General features: G+C 46.4%; 2 protein-coding genes and 1 long non-coding RNA gene across 3 annotated transcripts; 2 read left to right on the top strand and 1 right to left on the bottom strand.

Moving 5' to 3' along the window:
- Nucleotides 1-540: 540 nt before the first annotated feature.
- Nucleotides 541-5,402, bottom strand: LOC131709170 (uncharacterized). The gene is made up of 5 exons (XM_059011296.1): nt 4,793-5,402; nt 3,433-3,573; nt 2,909-3,055; nt 1,454-2,575; nt 541-1,041 (listed from the first exon to the last, which is right to left on the bottom strand). Exons 1-5 carry the CDS (start codon nt 4,889-4,891, stop codon nt 799-801), a joined length of 1,752 nt encoding a protein of 583 aa, XP_058867279.1. The 5' UTR covers nt 4,892-5,402; the 3' UTR covers nt 541-798.
- Nucleotides 5,403-15,290: 9,888 nt separating this feature from the next.
- Nucleotides 15,291-17,004, top strand: LOC131709030 (uncharacterized). The gene is made up of 3 exons (XM_059010637.1): nt 15,291-16,432; nt 16,584-16,672; nt 16,977-17,004. Exons 1-3 carry the CDS (start codon nt 15,839-15,841, stop codon nt 17,002-17,004), a joined length of 711 nt encoding a protein of 236 aa, XP_058866620.1. The 5' UTR covers nt 15,291-15,838.
- Nucleotides 17,005-17,478: 474 nt separating this feature from the next.
- On the top strand, nt 17,479-19,593 carry LOC131709106 (uncharacterized). Its single transcript, XR_009311380.1, has 2 exons — nt 17,479-18,288; nt 19,171-19,593. It is a non-coding gene; the product is annotated as an uncharacterized LOC131709106 (long non-coding RNA).
- The last annotated feature ends 408 nt before the right edge of the window (nt 19,594-20,001 follow it).

Genomic DNA, 20,001 nt, shown 5'->3' with positions numbered 1-20,001 from the left:
TCCCCCAATTTAGAATGTCCAATAATTTTTTTCTCCTCACCGCAGCAATTTCCCACACAGCCCAAGTATTAACCCAAATTAGAATCTCCAATAACTTTTTACCCCAATTTAGAATGTCCAATAACTTTTTTCCCCAAATTAGAATGTCCAATAACTTTTTTCCCCCAATTTAAAATGCCCAATTATTTGCTCCCCTCAGCGCAGCAATTCCCCACGCAGTTCAGCGGAAGTGACGGTCCAGTGGGAGCGTTTTCCGATCCCACGACCAAGTCAGCTTCCTCTTTTAGACCGAGGATCTCAAGAGCGGATGTCAGCGAGCTGGACAAAGGCCAGCCCTCCAGGCGTCCGCCCGAGCACACTGGGTGCCTGGCCGGTGGGTCCGCTGCAGTGCGATGAGGAGAAACAGTCCCTGCCGGTTTTGCCTCTCTAACCCACGGGAGCGCCAGAGCCAATGCGACGCTCCCTGTGGAATGCCCAGTGAAGACCAGCGAACCAGCGCTCCCCCTGACTGTATGACTCGCCCTTCACACCAGTCGTGCCTTTGCCAGGTGAGCCACTCGGGGACCCCCGACTTCATCTTTTTTGCGGTTGAGCAGCTGGGTGGTACCAATCCAATCAGCCAAAAGTAGGTCAGCCTACATCCCCTGAAACAGGAACGAAACTCAACGGAAGTCCTCTTCTGCGACTGTGAAATCAGAAGCTTAGTTGAAAAGACAGAGCAGATCATACAGATTGGAGTCTATTGGAATAGAATAGGGTGAGGAAGAGGAGGAGGAGGAAGAGGAGGACGCAGAAATCCTATAAACACATCTTGGGGTCGGTGTGGTTTTTAAAAGCCAAGCCCATTTTTCTGGCTCCGAAGCCGCCGGCGGGATTTTGGTGTTCGACGGGTTTGCGGGCCGCGGGTTTCTTCTCCTTTGTTTTTTTGATGTACTTCTGGCTTTTAGTTTCTGGATTCCCTCCTGACTTCTTAAATATTTTCTGAATCCGTTTTGTAAAACATTTCTTCATGCTCATGCAAAGGGTCTCTGCAGTGGACGCCTGCGAAGATAAAAGGTTTTTCTTTGTTACGTAAAATGTATTTCGCGCATAAAACTGCAAAAGTAAGCGTTACAGAGTGAAACTTAATGTCATCATTTAAAATGCAGGTCCTTTCACGCTGGGTACACACGGGGGGGGGGGGGGGGGGGGGGAATGAGACATACCCATTGTGAAACGGTTCTTTAATTTAATCTCATCGCTTCATATTGTATCAACATAGAGATCCTTGCAAAAGTTTTTTTTTTCTCGGGACAGAAGAAGGGGGCTAATGAATCAGTTAAAACAGAGAATGCAACTACATAGAAAACATAAATAAAACGACTTGCCCGCCCCAGGTAAGAGAGCATCTCCACTTTTTAACTGGCCAGTGTGTTACCCAATTTACAATGCAATTATTCATGAACAGTCTTACCTTGCTAGCCCTCTGCTGCTGCTGCTGCTGCTGGTGCTGATGGCAATCAAGGGAGAAGTTGATCTCGGTTAGTGTTAGAAAAGGGCGCTCCCGCTGGACCTTCTCGGCTCTCCATTTCCAGCACATTTTCCCGAAGAGCCTGGCACAGGTCGTGGGGCCCTTGTTGCGGGAGATGTCCGCCTTCCCTGCGTTGGCGTGAGGCTCATCGGGATGTTCGGCACTGGAGCTGCCCGCCGGTGACTTTCGGGCGTCCGTTTTGGCCTTTGGCTTAATCTCAGTCCAGGCCTCTGGCACAGCATTGGGCGCAGTCCAGGCCTCTGGCACAGCATTGGGCAGAGTCCAGGCCTCTGGCACAGCATAGGGCTCAGTCCAGGCCTCTGGCACAGCATTGAGCTTAGCTCTTCTCCTAGCCCGAGCCCTAGCCCCAGTCTTAGCCTCAGCCTCAATCCAGGCCTCTGGCACAGCATTGGACCCAGGCAGAAGCTTCGCTTTTCTCTGAGCCCTGGCCCCAGTCTTAGCCTCAGTCCCGGTCTCTGGTTTAGCCTCAGCCCAGGCCTCTGGCACAGCATTGGACCCAGGCAGAAGCCTAGCTCTGATCCTAGCTTTAGCATCATCTTCAGCTTTAGCTTTAGCTTCAGCCTTGGCCTTGGCCTCATTCTCAGCTTCAACCTTGGCCTTGACTTCAGCCTCAGTACTGGCCTTAGCCCTGGCCTTGGCCTCATTCTCAGCTTCAACCATAGCCTTAGCTTTCGTCTCAGCCTCAGTACTGGCTTTAGCAGCCCTGGCCTTGCCTTCAGCCTCGACCTCAGCTCTCGCCCGGGACCTGGCCAGGGTCCGAGCCTCCCTTGCTTTCTCAAGCTTAATCAGGAGCAGCGTCAGCTGGTCAGGTTCTTCCTGGTCAAGCTCAGCCCCCTCCTCCTCCTCCTCCTCCTCCTCCGCGCTGAATGTGAACACATCATCATAGTCTCGGAACGTCACTATCTTCCTCTTCTGCTCTTTCTCTTTCAGTTCGGGTGTTTTAAAGCTTCCATTTCTCCGGTGTGGCGGAGGGCTGTTCAGAAGATCGTCGATATTGAGGTCGAAATCCAGACTCAGCGCATCCTCCTCCTCTGCTGGGGTCACCTGTATAAAAAACAAATGAAAAATAAAATAAAAACACACACAATTGGGCTCTGTGCCTCTAAAGAAATGAAATCTTTTAATAGGAAAGACTGCAGTGGTTTGACAATATGTCCAGTGACGTTGATCAGTATTGCTATATCTGCTGAGTTTGAAGGGTGTGGCATCAGTATAAATACATTTTGAGCTTTCTCTAGCTAAAAAAGTGTGAGATTCATACCTCAGCCTCAGCCCTGGTCTCTACCTGGGCCTCAGCTCTGGGCTCTACCAGCCTCAGCCCTGGCCTCTACCTTCAGCCTTGGTTCTTGCCCTGGCCTGGTAATCTCAGAACCTCACCTTCTTCTCGTCTTTCTCTTTCAGTTTGGGTGTTTTTAAGCTTCCATTTCTCCGGCGTGACGGAGGGCTGTCCAGAAGCTCGTCCATAACGCGGCTCAGACCCTTTAAATCCAGACTCTCCAAATCCTCCTCCTCTGCTGGGGTCACCTGTATAAAAAACAACAAACAATTGGGAGCTGTGCCTCCTAAAGAAATGAAATCTCTGAATAGGAAAGACTGCAGTGGTTTGACAAAATCTCCAGTGACGTTGACCAGTATTGCTATATCTGCTGAGTCTGAAGGGTGTGACATCAGTATAAATACATTTTGAGCATTCTCTAGCTAAAAAGTATGAGATTCATACTGCAGCTTCAGCCTCAGGCTGTCCTGGGCTCTACCTCAGCCTCAGTCCTGGGCTCTGGCTCAGCCACAGCATCAACCCTGGCCTCTACCTTCAGCCTCAGCTCTGGGCTCTACCAGCCTCAGCCCTGGCCTCTACTTTCAGCCTCGGTTCTTGCCCTGGCCTGGTAATCTCAGAACCTCACCTTCTTCTCCTCTTTCTCTTTCAGTTCGGGTGTTTTAAAGCTTCCATTTCTCTGGTGTGGCGGAGGGCTGTTCAGAAGATCGTCGATAATAAGGTCGAAATCCAGACTCAGCGCATCCTCCTCCTTCTCTGCTGGTGTCACCTGTAAAAAAAAAAAAAAACAATTGGGCGCTGTGCCTCTAAAGAAATGAAATCTCCGAATAGGAAAGACTGCGATCAAGCAGTGATGTCACTCTTCACAGAATCTCCAGTGCTGTTGAGCGGTATTGCTGTTTGTTCAGAGTTCGAAGGTTGCAACATTATAATTTTTTATTTATTTCTATTTTTTAAATTTAGTAGTCGCCAATTGATATTACCCCATTTTCTCCCAATTTGACATATCCAATTATTTTTTATGCTCAGCTCACCGCTACCACCCCTACGCTGACTCGGGAGCGGCGAAGACGAACAGACGCTGTCCTCCGAAGCGTGTGCCGTCAGCCGACCGCTTCTTTTCACACTGCAGGCCTGCCATGCAGCCACCTCAGAGCTATAGTGTCGGAGGACAACGCAGCTCTTGGGCAGCTTACAAGGTTGGCAGTGGAATAGCCTGGACTCGAACCGGCAATGTCCAGGCTATGGCTTTTGTTTTATGCTGGTGACACACTTTATCACAGTCGTTCTGCAGCGTGACTGTGTTTACATTACAGGAGTCTGCTTTGAGATGAGAAAGTAAAACTTACGATTTAAAAGCCCATTTTGTTGTTTCACAGAAAATAAAACCCTGTCAATTAAATGAATTCCACTATTAACATGTTTCTCTGTGATTAACACACACAGATGGCTGAACAGGGATCAATTGAATTTTTAAAGGAGAGTCGAAAAGTTGGCGGAAAACACTGAAAATCAGAAGCCCTTATTTATATGTCACCTTCTTGACCAGACCTCTCTTGAAGAAAAAAAAAAGAGATTTAAATCTCAACGGGACATTCCTGGTTAAATAAATACAATCAAATAAAAATAAATAATAAAATAATTCTCTAGCTAACAAGTCTGGGATTCACACCCCACAGCATTGCCAAAACACGTTTCAAAATGATGATGTCACGTCATTCCACTAATACCACAGTGATGCAATAACAGCAAGTGATGATGTAATAGAATTCTGAAGTCATTTCATTACATTTTTTTTTTAATAACAGTGTGATACCCATGCCTTAGCTGTCTTACACTGACAAACAATTATATATACACACTCACACACACACACTCAGGCAGCACCTAAGACACGTTGATATAGATATAAAATATCTTAATAAGCAGTTTAACCATTTTTTTTTTGTTAAGAGATAATAAATGTACATAATTCTACAGTGACTTACTGTGCACAGACAGGTTGTCTTCTTACTCTGCGCATCCATTGTGACACAAGGCCTTTTCCCATGGGCCATCTTGAAAAACAAGTTAGACGACATCAGCATGTTTTATCTCAATCCAATGAAAACGGTCTCCTTAAAAAGCCTGATATCAGCACCACAAGACCACCCACATAATCCAGTTAAAGGAATAAATCGTACGGATGAAACTCCACAACCGGTCAGTCTAAATATTCTTTAAATCTGTTTAGTTTAAAGACCTTCCTCATCGCGAAGACTTTGTTAGTTATTGTGCTTCCCGCCTTTATTTTTGAGCGCCGCTCTCGTGCTTTCTACGTGCGTGTCGCGGGACAGTCATCTGCTTTGTAAAACAGCCACACGCTGCTTATGTATTGTATATTATATTCTAAGTGCCATATATAGGGGCCCCTAAAACATAAATAGGGGTTCAAAGAGTCTCCGGCCTGCAGCCCTCCCTGTTATTGCCGACTGTGGGTCGAATTATTATTGTTTTTGTTGTCTTTCATTTTCTCAAACAAACCAATAAAAACGACATCTGTGTTGTTTGAAATAAAACTCAAATAATCGTTTCTGACAACAAAAAAAAAAAGTTTCACAAACTCTACCACGTATCTCTGATATAAAATAAGCTTATTTTCTGAAGTCAAGAATATCTGACTAAGGTTTCCCTGACTTTACTACCCAGAAAACAAATATTAACCTCTAGAAAATTAACCGGCTCTCACATTTCCATTTAAATTAGCTTATAAAAGATAAAAGACAAACTCACCTATTTTTTTTTTATCTTTTATGTTTCTTTGTATTATTATTATTATCATTATTTAGGAACTTAAATAAATATGAAATACTATGTTTTCTAAAGAATATCACGCAGAAAAAAGTGACCATCTCTGTCAGTACTCTGAAACACAATAAATCAAATCAGGTAACTTTTCAAAAAGATAAGTGACTTTCAAAATTCAACGTCACAAAGACTGACACTCAACGTCACAAAGAAGACACGCGTGGGTCACATGCATCATTCTTTGTGACGTTAAATTTTAAAAGTCGTGTTTCTTTTATGCCGTGACGTTTTGGTTAAGATGTGTCTCCCGCATCCAGGCTTCGTTTCCAGGTCTGCACGTAACGGATGCTGGAAAAAAAAAGTCGAAAAACTGCCATGTGCCTACAAATACTACAAATCGATTATTTTATTACTATTTAAGATCGTTTTTAAACAACACTGACTACCTCCCGGCACGACACTATCCATTTAAAATGTGAACTCCGAGCTGTAGGTCCAATTATTATTATTTATTTATTTTCGTTTTATTATTATTATTATTATTTATTTCTTAACAGACGCCCTTATCCAGGGCGACTTACAATTGTTACAAGATATCACATTATACAGACATCACATTATTTTACATACAATTACCCATTTTTACAATTGGGTGTTTTTTACTGGAGCAATCTAGGTAAAGTCCGACTGGACTGCCAGAACTCATGAACCTTCCCCAGAGACACAGACACAGAGACAACCCCCAGCATGGTCCTATCCCGGACAATACATGCACCTCTTCAATAACAAACAGACAAACCACAAATTATTATTATTATTATTATACTGTTATGAAGAGGATGCTCAGCTCTTCAGTGCTGTTATGAAGAGGATGCTCAGCTCTTCTGTGCTGTTATGAAGAGGATGCCCAGCTCTTCTGTGCTGTTATGAAGAGGATGCCCAGCTCTTCTGTGGTGTTATGAAGAGGATGCCCAGCTCCTGTCTGTTAGCAAACTGCTTCTAACTAGTAAGAGATTTATTCTTTTATACAGCTTTATTCTGAGCTACAGTAAACAGCATGGCCGTTTTTCGTATTTCAGCCAGTTTTTGTATTAAGTGGACTAGAATGAATGGTAGATTCTTGTTTTAAAGGAAAATACAGTAAATGGGCGATTTATATTGAGTTTGGAGGATTTGGTGCTACGTAAAATGCCAGGACAAGTTTCTCCTTGAGAGGAACATTAAGTACAAGTAACGTAGCTCATTATAGAAACGGACGGGGAGTTCTGTGTAAGGTAAATGGTTATTGAAATCCCAGGAATTATTATCGTTCATGAAGTGAATTGAAGTAATAACTTGTTCCTAAAAAAAGCTACTGAACTAATAGTCCATCTTTTGTGTTTGTTCCTTTCTGTTTGTTTATCTGTTTATGTGCACATGTGGTTTATATTGAGCGCGAATGTCAGAATTGTATTTTGAATGCACTTGCTGACTTCCTTCGCGCTGCGTATTCAAAGTTTATAAGATTGGCGCTACGGGCTGTCACGTTGAGTCCTTCCAAAAGACCCCACTACAGATTTAACATAATAACCAATTTGCAATTAATTGTCGCGCTGGCTTGTCTGTTACTGACTGTCCAAGGAGGATGAGTATGTTTTAATTACCATTCCCAATATTTAGTGGATCCAGTCGCTAACAGTTGAGTTTGTACTTCGACTAAGCATTTAAAGCACTCGTGGGTGTTTGCTGGACCAAGACTTGAGACTTGACAGAGGGTAAATTAAGTCCTTGTAGACGGACATGTAAGGTCTAGTGTTTTGCCGATTGCGGCATTGTTGTGTAACTGGAATTTCTTGTGAGATGTGATTGAGTGACCCGGGTCTGGTTGAGTGTGTGTGTGTGGATGTAAAAAGAAGGGGTATGGCTCAGAGGGAAAAAGTGCGATTGTAGAGACTAGGGTCCCTTAGCTAAAACGACCTGTAGTGTGAGAACCCGAGTTTTCCTTTGAGCGACATATTAAGTATAAATAATTTGGAAACTGTGAGAGGAGAATAAATGGGGAACAGTCTGTGCAGTTTACCCAGATGCATGGGCGTCACATAAACAAGACAGTGGTTTACTGCAGCAGGAACCGATTGAAATTATACTGTAGCAAAACAAAATAAAATAAAGTTGCAACATTAGTAAGACGCTGTGAGAAGCACAATGGGGAAAAGGAAATGACGGTTTATGCATTAACGGTGTTAGAAAAGCAGTCATTAGGAGCATGCCTGCCAAAGATTAAATGCAAAAATGCAACTAAAGATTATCTGACTAAGGTAGAGCAACAGGAAGGAAGTGTTGACCAAATGAGTCAGATCAAGTGTTTGTACAGGTATTAATTAGTGGACTGGGTCCACATTTGCAGAAGGCAATTGAGCTGGGGGTAAACTAAACCCAGGGAATGCATACAAAAGAGTAATGAATTGGGCAGTAGCAGATGTAAACCGACAAAAGGAAGATAAAAATGAAAATAAGTGCTGTACAATTTGATGGAGCATGTCAGAGCTGTGGTAAAGTGGGACATAAAAGGTGAGATTGCAAACAGGGGCAGAAGCCTAAATGTGACAACTGTGGTAATCTCGGGCATAGGCGCGGTGATTGTTTCGTTATAGGACCAAGTAAAAGAACTGGACAATCCACACAGTCAGCTAAAGTGAAAGCACACAGTCAAGGAACAGATTTTTTGTCTTTAGGCAACGAAAAAGTGAACAAGCCAGCTAAGGAAGCAATGCGGTTTCCTGTTAACCACAAAACAGCAGCTGTGTCAGTAGATATATTTTGTTATACTTGCACAGATAGAAACGGAATGCATTGATAAAAAAAAAAAAAAAAAGGACAGACGAAAAAACAGGTTGAGTGCCGACGGGTCTATTAAGGATCCGGGCAAGAAACAGCAGTCTATTATAGACACACAAAATAGACACAAGGAGGGAAAAGAGATGTCAATGGTTTGGTCAATACATAGTACTGATGGTGACACAAACTAGTGTAGCAGTGAAGCTCCCACATGGTGTTAAGTGAGTACATTGGACACAGACCAAATGGTACCATCGCGTGGATACATCTCAGTTTGAATTTGCTGACACTGAATGTCCTGAAACTAATGGTATATCTCTTTCCACAGACAGCGGGAGCAGCAACGGACAGTAACATGATTTGTGTTCCAGGTATTATGTCATTCCAAAATCAGAGAGGATTCCACACCTCTGGGCGTGGAACGAGACGTGTACAGAGAGACAAGCTTTGGAGGGCCCCCTGGGAGAATTGCACGTGAATCTTTAGACAACGACAAAGACCACTTTCCTTCGAGAGTAACATAGAGGGAACATGGCAGCCTGTGTGTTTGATAAGCCAGAATAATACAATGACTCCAACACAGTTTGAACAATGTTCTACTTGCGATATGGCGACTAACAGTAAGAGGGGTCCAGTATGAGTCAATATGCAACTGAACTGTAAGCAGTAACGCGTCATTGGAGGTGGACTGTCTCTGGACGAAAAAAAAAAAAAAAAAAAAAAAAAAAAACCTATACCAAACAGTGACAACAGGAGCAAACTAATGCAACAAGTCGAGAGCAAAAACAGCAGAATGTGGGGGTGCACCCACGATACTTATGATTGGACATGTGTTAATGTGACAGGGCAAAGTATAGCACACAGAGTGTGAAATACATGGTATATGGGAGGTATGAAGCTACAGTTCCACTCCACCCAATGTCCCCCGTTAACGCCCTCTCCCCCAGACAGGTTGCTAGCTGTGGGGAGGGCAAAACCATTTGTGATGGGAGTAACCTGGTTGTAAACGTTGGTAAGAATAAACATTAAAGATATCAAACGACAATACACCAAAAGGTGTGGTGAGTTTAGACTATTAACTAAAATATTGAATAAAACCTTTAATCGTGAATTGGATACTTGCCAACGTAATGCAGGTGGCCGTCAAAGGAGGGGTCTGATTGACGACATTGCTGGGTGGTTCGGGGCTGTGAATTCAGGCCTCAATTCCATATATAATATACAGCAGGACAATGAAAACCATGGCCAGTTTCTGAAACAGGTGATGCTATTCAGAGATTGGCCATGGCTGAACAAATGACTGGTGAAAGACGGTTGACGCAATAATTGAAGATGTAAATTTGACAGCTTGGAGAGAACAGATGTTACGTGGAATAGCTAAGACCGGATACCCAGCATATCCAGAGTTTCAGGATAATATGGTGATATGTACTGAACGCTGTGACGGAGATATTTGTTTTATTTTAATGGTGCCACATGCCACCAGTCGGGTCCACCACAGTACCGGGATAAATGTCAGTAACCTAGGGGTAATAATTGGAACATGGGTTATCGTCCCACAAATAGACATGGGTTGGTCAGTGTGCCTAAAATGCCACCCTGCACTTCAAGGCCACTGAGTGTATTGAATTTGGTGATGCTGTTCTGTGTGACCATGCTGGCAGCCTTAACCTGTCAATGTAAATGATGGAAGCAATGGTACACTCAAAGCTAGGGTACGAAAGATGCACTCAGATGAGGAATGGAACATGGTGTGTAATCACCTCAAGCATGGGGGTAGGAAGTAGCGGCCAGGTATGCCTCATGTCGCCGGCTGTGTGTTTTCACCCACAGGGTGTTGTGACTGTGGGACACCTGAGCATGCACCCCACTCCACCTATTAATATCACAGGCATTATTGAAGATGCTGAAGAATGGATGAAGACAATTAATCATACAGGTATGCTGATGGCATTGGCACACATTAACGCAGCTTATGGACGTTCACTCAAGAGTAGTGATAGCTAGAGTGCAGGCGTCGCTGGCGGGCAACACTGGTCAACTAATATTAGCAGATGCCCGATTATGCGGGTGGGGTATCCTATGTGGATTAGCTGGAGAAAGTGCTGGAGTGGACTGGGCTGACTGGTGGAATGTAGCGGGACATGCGTCCTCGCTTATTTCATTATTGGTATTGCTTATTGCTATGTTATTGTCTGTTATTTGAAATATGTGTTTAAAGAAACAAGAGATCACTTACAGGGCTAGCCAATGTTGTTTGTAATATGCATCAAGAAACTGTGCACCAAAGCATTGGACACCACCTAACTATGCCACTGCTTACTACTGAGAACCTGTGCAATGAAGATAATAACCCTTTCAGTGATATGGCTGACGATGTTGTATAATTATTCTATCTAACAATAGTTGTAATAATATTTACAAAAGGAGGGAATGTGATAGAAGAATGATAGAATAATCGCACAAAGAGTTCTAATCTAATATGTTTGGGTGATCTCTGTGATTTGTATAACCTGAATAATGATATTATATGAAGTTTGATGTTAACAAAGTATTAGATTTACAATGTTGAACTAACACACTGGAATGTGGCCAAGGGTCAGCAGCCCTGTTTTCAGAGAAGTGTATGAGTCAGCGACATGAGAATAGGACACTGTCTCAAATGATAATATTTTGAGACAGCGATAATTCCTCTTTTCTCCCCAGTCACTTAGCTAATATTCTTGTATTGGGAGAATCAACTTTGTGGGACCTGACAGACACTCTCTCCCTAGCAACTAGAAAAATCAACCAATCAGAAAAGTCGGTAGGCAACAGTATCAAGAATACCACAAGGTTGGTTTGAGCTGACTAAGGAAGATAAGAATTACCACAAGTCATGAACTCTGTGCAAAAACTGATTACATAAGGAACTGTTTGACTTAGTGTATTTTGAGCTTTCTTTGCGGTTGCTTGCAGAGTCTGTGACACTCTGTTGAATGCTCCAGTCTGCAGACTAATAAAGTATGAGTTGCTCCAACTTGTCTCTGTCTCAATCGTTCCCTCAGTACGGGACCGGTGCCTGCTCGGTTGTATGCAGAAAATTCCACCACACTCTGCAGAATGAAACCTATATTAATCGGACCCAGCAGTTCCCAGAGCAGCTCAGTGTGGGGAACGCCTCCCTCAGACTGAAACAGGTGCGGGGGGAGGATGAGGGCTGGTACACCTGCGCTGTAACCAACCAAGTGGAGAGCACCCAGGGAGACGTGCGGCTCATAGTGGCAGGTCAGTGTTTATAAACCAGCCTGTCATTGACTATTATACCATGGCAGGTAATTCAAGGGGAAGGGGACATGTTAAACACACACACAGCACATGTCAAGCGAGCTCAGGTTTCTCCTCATTGCGCTGCAGCGGACCCCACCGGCCAGGCGTCCAGTGAGCTCGGGCGGACATCTGCAGGGCTGGCCTTTGTTCCCCGGAGGCCGGTCGCTCGCTGACCTCCTCTCTGGAGTTCCTGGGTGTGGAAGAGGAAGCTGGCTCGCTCGTGGGATCGGAGGACGTCCGCTGAGCCTTAAATTCTCCTGAGCTGTGTGGGGAATCGCTGCGGTGAGGGGAGAAAGGACAGGACATTCTACATAGGGGAGCAAATCAGGGGTTAAATAATTGGGCATTTTAGAGAGTAAAGTGTTTATATAACTGACCTAACTTAATGAGATCCCTGGGGTGGAATTTTCACCGCCAGTTCATCAAGCAATGTTGTCATTTCGCACATTGAAAAGGTGTTTTTTTTTCTTTTCCGCATTCTGAATGCTTTGTAGATAAATGGCTGTGACAAAGAGATAGTGAATTCTTGTTTTAGATCTCCCTTCCGACCGGTGACGGTGCTGGGGAGGAGGAGCAGACATCCCCAGGAGAGGTGGAAGCCGGCCATCTTGGAAGGGGGGCGGGTCCACGGTGCGCAACGTCACCAACCCAGATGGGGAGCGCTGTGGCAATCGCGCATTGGTCAACGGCGGTTGCCCGCGCTGCCCAATGGGAGCGGGACGGAGCGTACAAAACGGGGCGTGGCCCGGAGTTCTGTTCCTTCTGGCAAGGTACTGCGTGAGAGACGGCGAGAGAGAGAGAGAGAGGGAGAGAGAGAGAAAGGAAGTAAACGGACGGAGTACAAATAACGAGGGGAAGGGAAATAAGAAGAAAGGTTGTGTGGCACAGAGGTTCCCTGTTAACCCCTTGTTTTATTGCACCCAGAGGTTGGCCCCCAGCTGGGGTAGAATGGCTCCCCCTGCCCCGCTGACATACCAACAGCGGGACAGATACGTACCATCCTCACCCTCTGCCCCTCCAATCTGTTTCAGGTGCCAGCAGTCGGGACATATCGCGAGATACTGCCCGGCCGCTATGGAATGCGATGTGGCTGCGTGTCACCTGGCGTCTGAGACAGGTAAGAAATGGGGAAATGGTCGGGAGGGCCCGTGTATTGTTGATGTGGCGCTGGGGAATGTGAGTACCCACGCATTAGTGGACACAGGGTGTGAGCAAACTCTGATTCGAACAGCTCTCCTTGGCGGTATGTCGTGGCAGCCACAAGGCCAGGTGGCGATCTCCTGTATCCATGGGGATACGGCGACATACCCCACTCTAAAAGTATACTTATCGGTAGGTCCGATAAAGCGCCACCTAGTAGTGGGGGTGGCCGAGAAGTTACCACACCCAGTTATTCTGGGTCGAGACTGGCCGCAATATAAAGATTTACTAAAAGCATCGGCAGCCTCAACCACACGTGTAAACACGGCAGATTCCCGAGGAAAGGAAGTCATTGGCACCGTTTTTCCTTTTCACGCCGAACTGTTTTCTCCCCTTTTCCGTCCTAGGAAAACACGTAAGGAGAGACGGAAGGAAAAGTGGGAGGGCGCATCGATGAGACACGGCTGGGGACTGGCGGGGGAAGGTTCTGATGGTCCCAAACGCCAATCGAAGGGAGTGGGGACACAGTGTGACCGGGCGGGCGAGGTTACTGGACCCTTGAGGGCAGAGACTGCTCCAGCCCCCGTCGATATCCCGGACGTGTGGGCCTCAAGCGCGGACCTAGTGTGGGAGCAAAACAACGACCCCACACTGGTGCACGCTTGGGAACAGGTCCGGTCTATCGAGGGTAAGAATGTTGATGGCATTGGGACGCTGGTATATCCTCATTTCGTTGTAGAGGGGCACTTGCTATATAGAGTAAACCCCGCCCCGGGCACAGGACAGCCTGTCAAACAGTTGATCGTTCCCCTGTCCTGTCGACCAGAGGTCATGAGGCTGGCGCATGACGTCCCCTTTGCAGGACATCTTGGTGTTGACAAGACGAGGGACAGGATACTGGCTCGATTTTATTGGGCAGGGCTCTACACCGAGGTGGCGAAATATGTAGCTACCTGCCCGGACTGTCAGAGAGTAGCGCCGGGTCGAGTGCGCCCCGCCCCTTTGGTCCCACTGCCCATTGTCTCCATTCCCTTTGAACGCGTTGCAATGGACATAGTTGGGCCAGTGCTGCCTTCTGATTCCGGGTACACACACATATTAGTGATGGTGGATTATGCGACGCAGTACCCGGAAGCAGTTCCGCTGCGGTCCACTAGTGCCACTGCAATTGCGAAAGAGTTAAGTCAGATTATGGCTAGAGTAGGGATCCCAAAAGAAATATTAACTGATCATGGAACGAACTTTTTATCGAAAACGCTACAGCAAGTGTATAAAATTCTAAAAATACGTCCCATCAGGACGTCGGTTTATCATCCCCAAACGGACGGACTGGTGGAACGTTTTAACCAAACTTTGAAGCAAATGTTGAGACGGTTTGTGAGTCAGGAGCAGAAACATTGGGCTACTCTTCTCCCTTATCTCCTCTTCGCAGTGAGAGAGGTGCCTCAGAGCTCAACGGGATTTTCCCCCTTTGAGCTGCTGTATGGCCGGCAGCCACGGGGCATCCTCGACCTGTTGAGAGAAGGTTGGGAAGAACACAAGGGCTCCTCTAAAAATGTAGTGCAGCATGTGCTCCTACTGCGGGACCGCCTCGATTTAATTGGTCGATTGGCTCAAGACAATCTTAGATCGGCTCAACGTCGGCAACAGCAGCATTACAATACTAATGCACGAATTCGAACTTTTCGGCCCGGAGATAAAGTGATGCTGCTTCTCCCGTCATTGGAGTCAAAACTGTGTGCTAAATGGCAGGGGCCATATGAGGTGATACGGGCTGTAGGATTAGTGAATTATGAAATTAGACAGCCTGATCGCCGGAATAAAACAGAAATTTATCACGTCAATTTATTAAAGCCCTGGAAGGCAAGGGAGGTCTTATTCATAGCCCCAGGCGAGATGGAGGATGACTTTGGACCCTGTATAGAGGCCCCTAGCCCCAGCCAGATTTCAATGTGGGGACAGTTACTTCCGGATCAGCAAGTAGAATTACGTAAGTTAATGGGGAAATTTGGGGATGTGTTTTCTGATGTGCCCGGCAGGACTAACCTTACCAAATATGCTGTTATTACTCCGCCAGGTGTCACTGTTCGGGAGAGGCCCTACCGGATCCCAGAAAGTCGGCGGAGTGGCGTCCAGAACGAGGTGAGGGCGATGCTTGAACTTGGGGTCATTGAGCCTTCCAGAAGTGAGTGGTGCAGTCCTATTGTTATCGTGGCCAAGAAGGACGGCACTAATCGCTTCTGTGTCGACTTTCGAAAGGTCAATGCTATCGCCAAGTTCGATGCCTACCCCATGCCTCGGATCGACGAACTCCTCGACCGACTGGGGACGGCAGGGTTTATCTCAACTCTGGACCTGACGAAGGGATATTGGCAGATCGCCCGCTGCCTTTCAGAGACTGATGGACGAGGTGTTACATTCCCATCGTGAGTATGCAGCAGCGTATATTGACGATGTGGTTATATATAGCTCCACCTGGAGAGAGCATGTAATTCGACTGGAAGCCGTCCTTCAGTCTCTAAGGGCTGCTGGGCTAACAGCTAACCTGAGGAAATGTGCGTTTGCTAAATTAGAAACACAGTATTTAGGATTTATCATGGGGAATGGACGGGTGAAACCCGTAGCCACCAAAGTCCAGGCTTTGGTGGATGCGGCTGTCCCCAAAACCAAATCCCAGGTGAGGTCACTATTGGGATTGGCTGGTTATTACCGCCGCTTTATCCCCGAGTATGCCACCGTGGTCAATCCTTTGGTAGACCTCACTAAGAAATGTGCACCAAATTTAATTATTGTGGTCAGAAGAGTGTCAGGGGGCGTTTGAGACCATTAAACAAAAACTGTGCCAGGCTCCTGCGCTAATAGCACCAGACTTTAGCAAGAGATTCCTCCTCCATACTGACGCGTCAGAGGTCGGTTTGGGGGCGGTCTTGTCCCAGAGAGTTAACGGGGTGGAACACCCCATTCTGTATATCAGCAAAAAAATGCTTCCTCGGGAGCGCAACTATTCCGTTGTGGAGAAGGAGTGTTTAGCCATTAAATGGGCAACTCACTCCCTTAGATATTACTTGCTGGGACATTCATTTGATCTGGTCACGGACCACGCCCCACTCAGATGGTTAAGCACTATGAAGGATAGCAATGCTCGAATAACTCGGTGGTATTTGGCATTGCAGCCTTATATGTATCATATGGTGCATCGTGCCGGGAAAGATCACCAAAATGCGGATTATTTTTCCCGGGAGGGGGGAGTAATGGGAATGGTAGGTTTGGCCGAGTGTTCCTTCGGCTCCACTCTGAGCGGTGGGATATGTGACAAAGAGAGAGTGAATTCTAGTTTTAGATCTCCCTTCCGACCGGTGACGGTGCTGGGGAGGAGGAGCAGACATCCCCAGGAGAGGTGGAAGCCGGCCATCTTGGAAGGGGGGCGGGTCCACGGTGCGCAACGTCACCAACCCAGACGGGGAGCGCTGTGGCAATCGCGCATTGGTCAACGGCGGTTGCCCGCGCTGCCCAATGGGAGCGGGACGGAGCGTACAAAAGGGGGCGTGGCCCGGAGTTCTGTTCCTTCTGGCAAGGTACTGCGTGAGAGACGGCGAGAGAGAGAGAGAGAGAGAGAGAAAGGAAGTAAACGGACGGAGTACAAATAACGAGGGGAAGGGAAATAAGAAGGAAGGTTGTGTGGCACAGAGGTTCCCTGTTAACCCCTTGTTTTATTGCACCCATTAGAGCACTAACGGGACGCTCCGGAGCGAGACGGGAGGAGCGCAACACTGGTTCCGCCCTGTGTACCTGGGGGAAAGGAGGAAGGACGGACTGTTGTTTTGTTTTGGTTTATTGACATTCTTCGTTGTTTTTGGTTTTTCCAATTTCCCCCTGTTTGTTTTGCTTTGTGGTTGCCGGGTTACACATCGTTGTGTATCCCGGTTCCATTATTTTTCTGTTGTGGCACAATAAAGCCGCGGATTATTATAACTAAAAGCCGTGACTGGTCTCTTTTATTCTTCCCACCACCCACTCAGCCATTCCTGTCACAATGGCCTATCAATTTTGCAGGTTTAAGAGCTTCATTTGACAAAACCTCCTGACAAATACCGCACTGGGGTCTTGGGTTGTCCTCAGATCTAGTACGTGTAAATACCAGTGCTAAAAATTCTGATTGTATTGATGACGCAGAGGCTTTCTTTTCTTTAGAAGGTGGCTGAAATTCGTCAATTCCTTTTTTTTCAATTCCCTTTCCCTTTTCATTAGCTCCCACACATCATTGATCAAAATTGCATTTAGCAGCATCCTGTTCATACGAGCTCCTCACACAGTGACAACAAATTACTTCAATCAGTCGCTGTTTTGTTAATCGATTAACATTGGCTTCAATTGAAAGCAGCTGAACTGAAAAGCAGCTTCAATTGAAAGCAGCAACTGGGAACTGCTTTAAAAGATAAAAGGAATTGATCCCAACACTAGCTGGCACTGCAGATGAGAGGAAACCGTCCCTGACAAAGAAACAGACTCAGACAAGCTTGGCAGCTGCAGCTTCTCTTGTCTAAGCATGTTTCCCCCCCCCCCCCCCCCCCCATTCAGTCCTTGTCAGCCAGCTTTCTGTATAACATGTTCCTACAGACAGTACCACCTGTAATAGGAGACGGGGGAGCACTCACCCCGGCACTGATGCTGACACTTCATTAACTAGCATTGTAAAGATCACAGGTCTGGATCATTTGTATCATCTCTGTTTTGTTTTTGCATTGCTGACTTGCAGTGGTGCTGGTTTTAATACTAACCTGAGCGTGTGTGGAAATACCCTTATTCAAGTTTATCACTGTAAATTCCCATGGTTATTTAGCAGCTTTCCCATGATCATGCAGTGCGTTTGCCATAGTTTACTCTGGTTTGCCATGGTTTTTAAATGTGCTTTGCCATACCTTTCTGCGCTTCATAACACTTACCTCCTGCTTTACCGTGCTTTCACTGTGCTTTATTACACTTTGCTGTGCTATTACTTTTACAAGGGAGTCCATGATAGTATGTTGATGTGCTCTTAACATTGTGTTCCATGCATATTAACCATGTGCTTTATTGAAGGCTCTCTGCTCCAGAATCCTCAGTGTTCATTGGCTGTGTTTCTGTGTCTGTCCAGCCCCTTACAGCGAGCCGCAGTTAGCGATTGGCCTGCCTCGCCCCGGTGATCATGTGACCCTGACTGTCAGGGTGGCGGGCGGTTATCCCCGGCCCACACTGCTGTAGCTGAATGCGGCAGGAAGTGACATCACAAACCAGAGCCACACCAAGCCGTCTGTGGACAGCAGGGGGCTCTACCAGATCCAGAACGAGCTGGAGGCGGTGGTGAATGAAGCAGAGACCTTCACCTTCGAGCTGGATCACCCCGTGATGGAGCAGAGAGTGAGCCGAGCTGTCACCCTGCACCCAAGCACAGGTAAGGGCATGTGGAGAGAAATCAGGGCTGAGCGCGCGGGGGTGAGGGTGCACCGTTTTTATAATTCAGTCAACCCGAGTCAACCTCAATTCAAAACGTCCAATTCTGTTCCCTCTCCGCTGCAGCTCTTTACTGAAGTTCAGTGGGAAGCCGATTACAGGAGACTCCTTGTCCGTTGCTACCAGACCCTGTTGAGATTAGTCATGTGTGCAGTAGTCAGGCTATGAACTGTTAAAGTGCCTGGCCTTGTTAAATGAAACATTCACAAAGAAAACGCTGATAAATGTTGAACACGCTCAGATAAAGAAATTAAAGGGGAGCATTGTTTCATTTCATTAAGATAGCAGCAGAGTTCTCCTTTACAGTTCAGTTAATATTATATAGACACTGAATGCAGAAGCTTTAATTAATCATATATTGACTGGACAGTATACTTTAGGCTTTGAGAAACAAATACCCCCTTGTGTTGATCTGGTGTCCTCTCCCAATGCAGTCCCCTGTCAGACACTACCCCCCCCTCATGTTGATCTGGTGTCCTCTCCCAATGCAGTCCCCTGTCAGACACTACCCCCCCTCATGTTGATCTGGTGTCCTCTCCCAATGCAGTCCCCTGTCAGACACTACCCCCCCTCATGTTGATCTGGTGTCCTCTCCCAATGCAGTCCCCTGTCAGACACTACCCCCCCTCATGTTGATCTGGTGTCCTCTCCCAATGCAGTCCCCTGTCAGACACTAGCCCCCCTCATGTTGCTCTGGTGTCCTCTCCCAATGCAGTCCCCTGTCAGACACTAACCCCCCTTGAGGACAGTAGTTTCCCACTGTACACCTCCACTCTGCTCCATGTTGGTACATTATGTCAGCGCTCGTCTCCTCTTTCTGCAGGCGTTCGTATTGAACAGAGAAGCCGGCTACCTGTTACATTCTCACTGCTGCTTGTGTTGCTGCTGGTGCTCGGCATGTTTCTTCATGGAGCTTGAGCAGCTGTGACAGGCTGAGCGATCCCTCCCTCTGCTCAGAAACCAGCCCAGCTACCCCTTAGGGTATACCTTTACACTGCAGAGACTGGATGGAGGGAGCAGGGGAATTCTGCCTGAAGGATCTTGACCTACTCCTCCAGGATTTCTTTAACATGCCTGTGATGTGTGATCCTTTGCCGTTACTATGCTGCCCTCTGTCGGTGAGATGAGGGAAGCTCTAAAGCCACCAATGCAGACGAGCCCTGAAAGTTCATTTCTGTGTGGATATTCAGTGTATATAAAAGTGTCCCATTTGTCTGCGTTTGGGAGAGAAGCTGGTGACGTCACATTCCCAGCAGCGTAACCGTCCTACTGGGATTAGAAAAAATACACCGCGGCAAGATCGTGTTGGCCGGACTGTCAATCAAAACACGAAAGTGCAAATCGGAGCGACCAGATTGGCAGTTGGTCACGTGATTGCTCAGCTGCCTCATGTGTCTTATTATTTTACATTATTTACAAAAGCTGTTTATTCTTCTTCTTCTTATTATTGTTGCTATTATTGTTAATTTTATTTATTTTTTGAATGTCAGTTTATTAAAAATGAAATAAGATGTGCCATTGTTCAGTAAAGACAACACAAACACACGGTGGGCGTGTTTGTATTAAACGTTACTTGGTCAGCTACACTGTCTTCATTCATTTTCATTCTTGTTTTTGTTTTGTTTGGGGTCTACTTCAGTCTTACACCAGGGCC

Source organism: Acipenser ruthenus, chromosome 41 (genome assembly GCF_902713425.1).
Source record: "Acipenser ruthenus chromosome 41, fAciRut3.2 maternal haplotype, whole genome shotgun sequence".
In the NCBI taxonomy this organism is placed as follows: domain Eukaryota; kingdom Metazoa; phylum Chordata; class Actinopteri; order Acipenseriformes; family Acipenseridae; genus Acipenser; species Acipenser ruthenus.
Note: the sequence above shows the minus strand (reverse complement) of the source record. Positions and strands in the feature narration are given on the sequence as shown.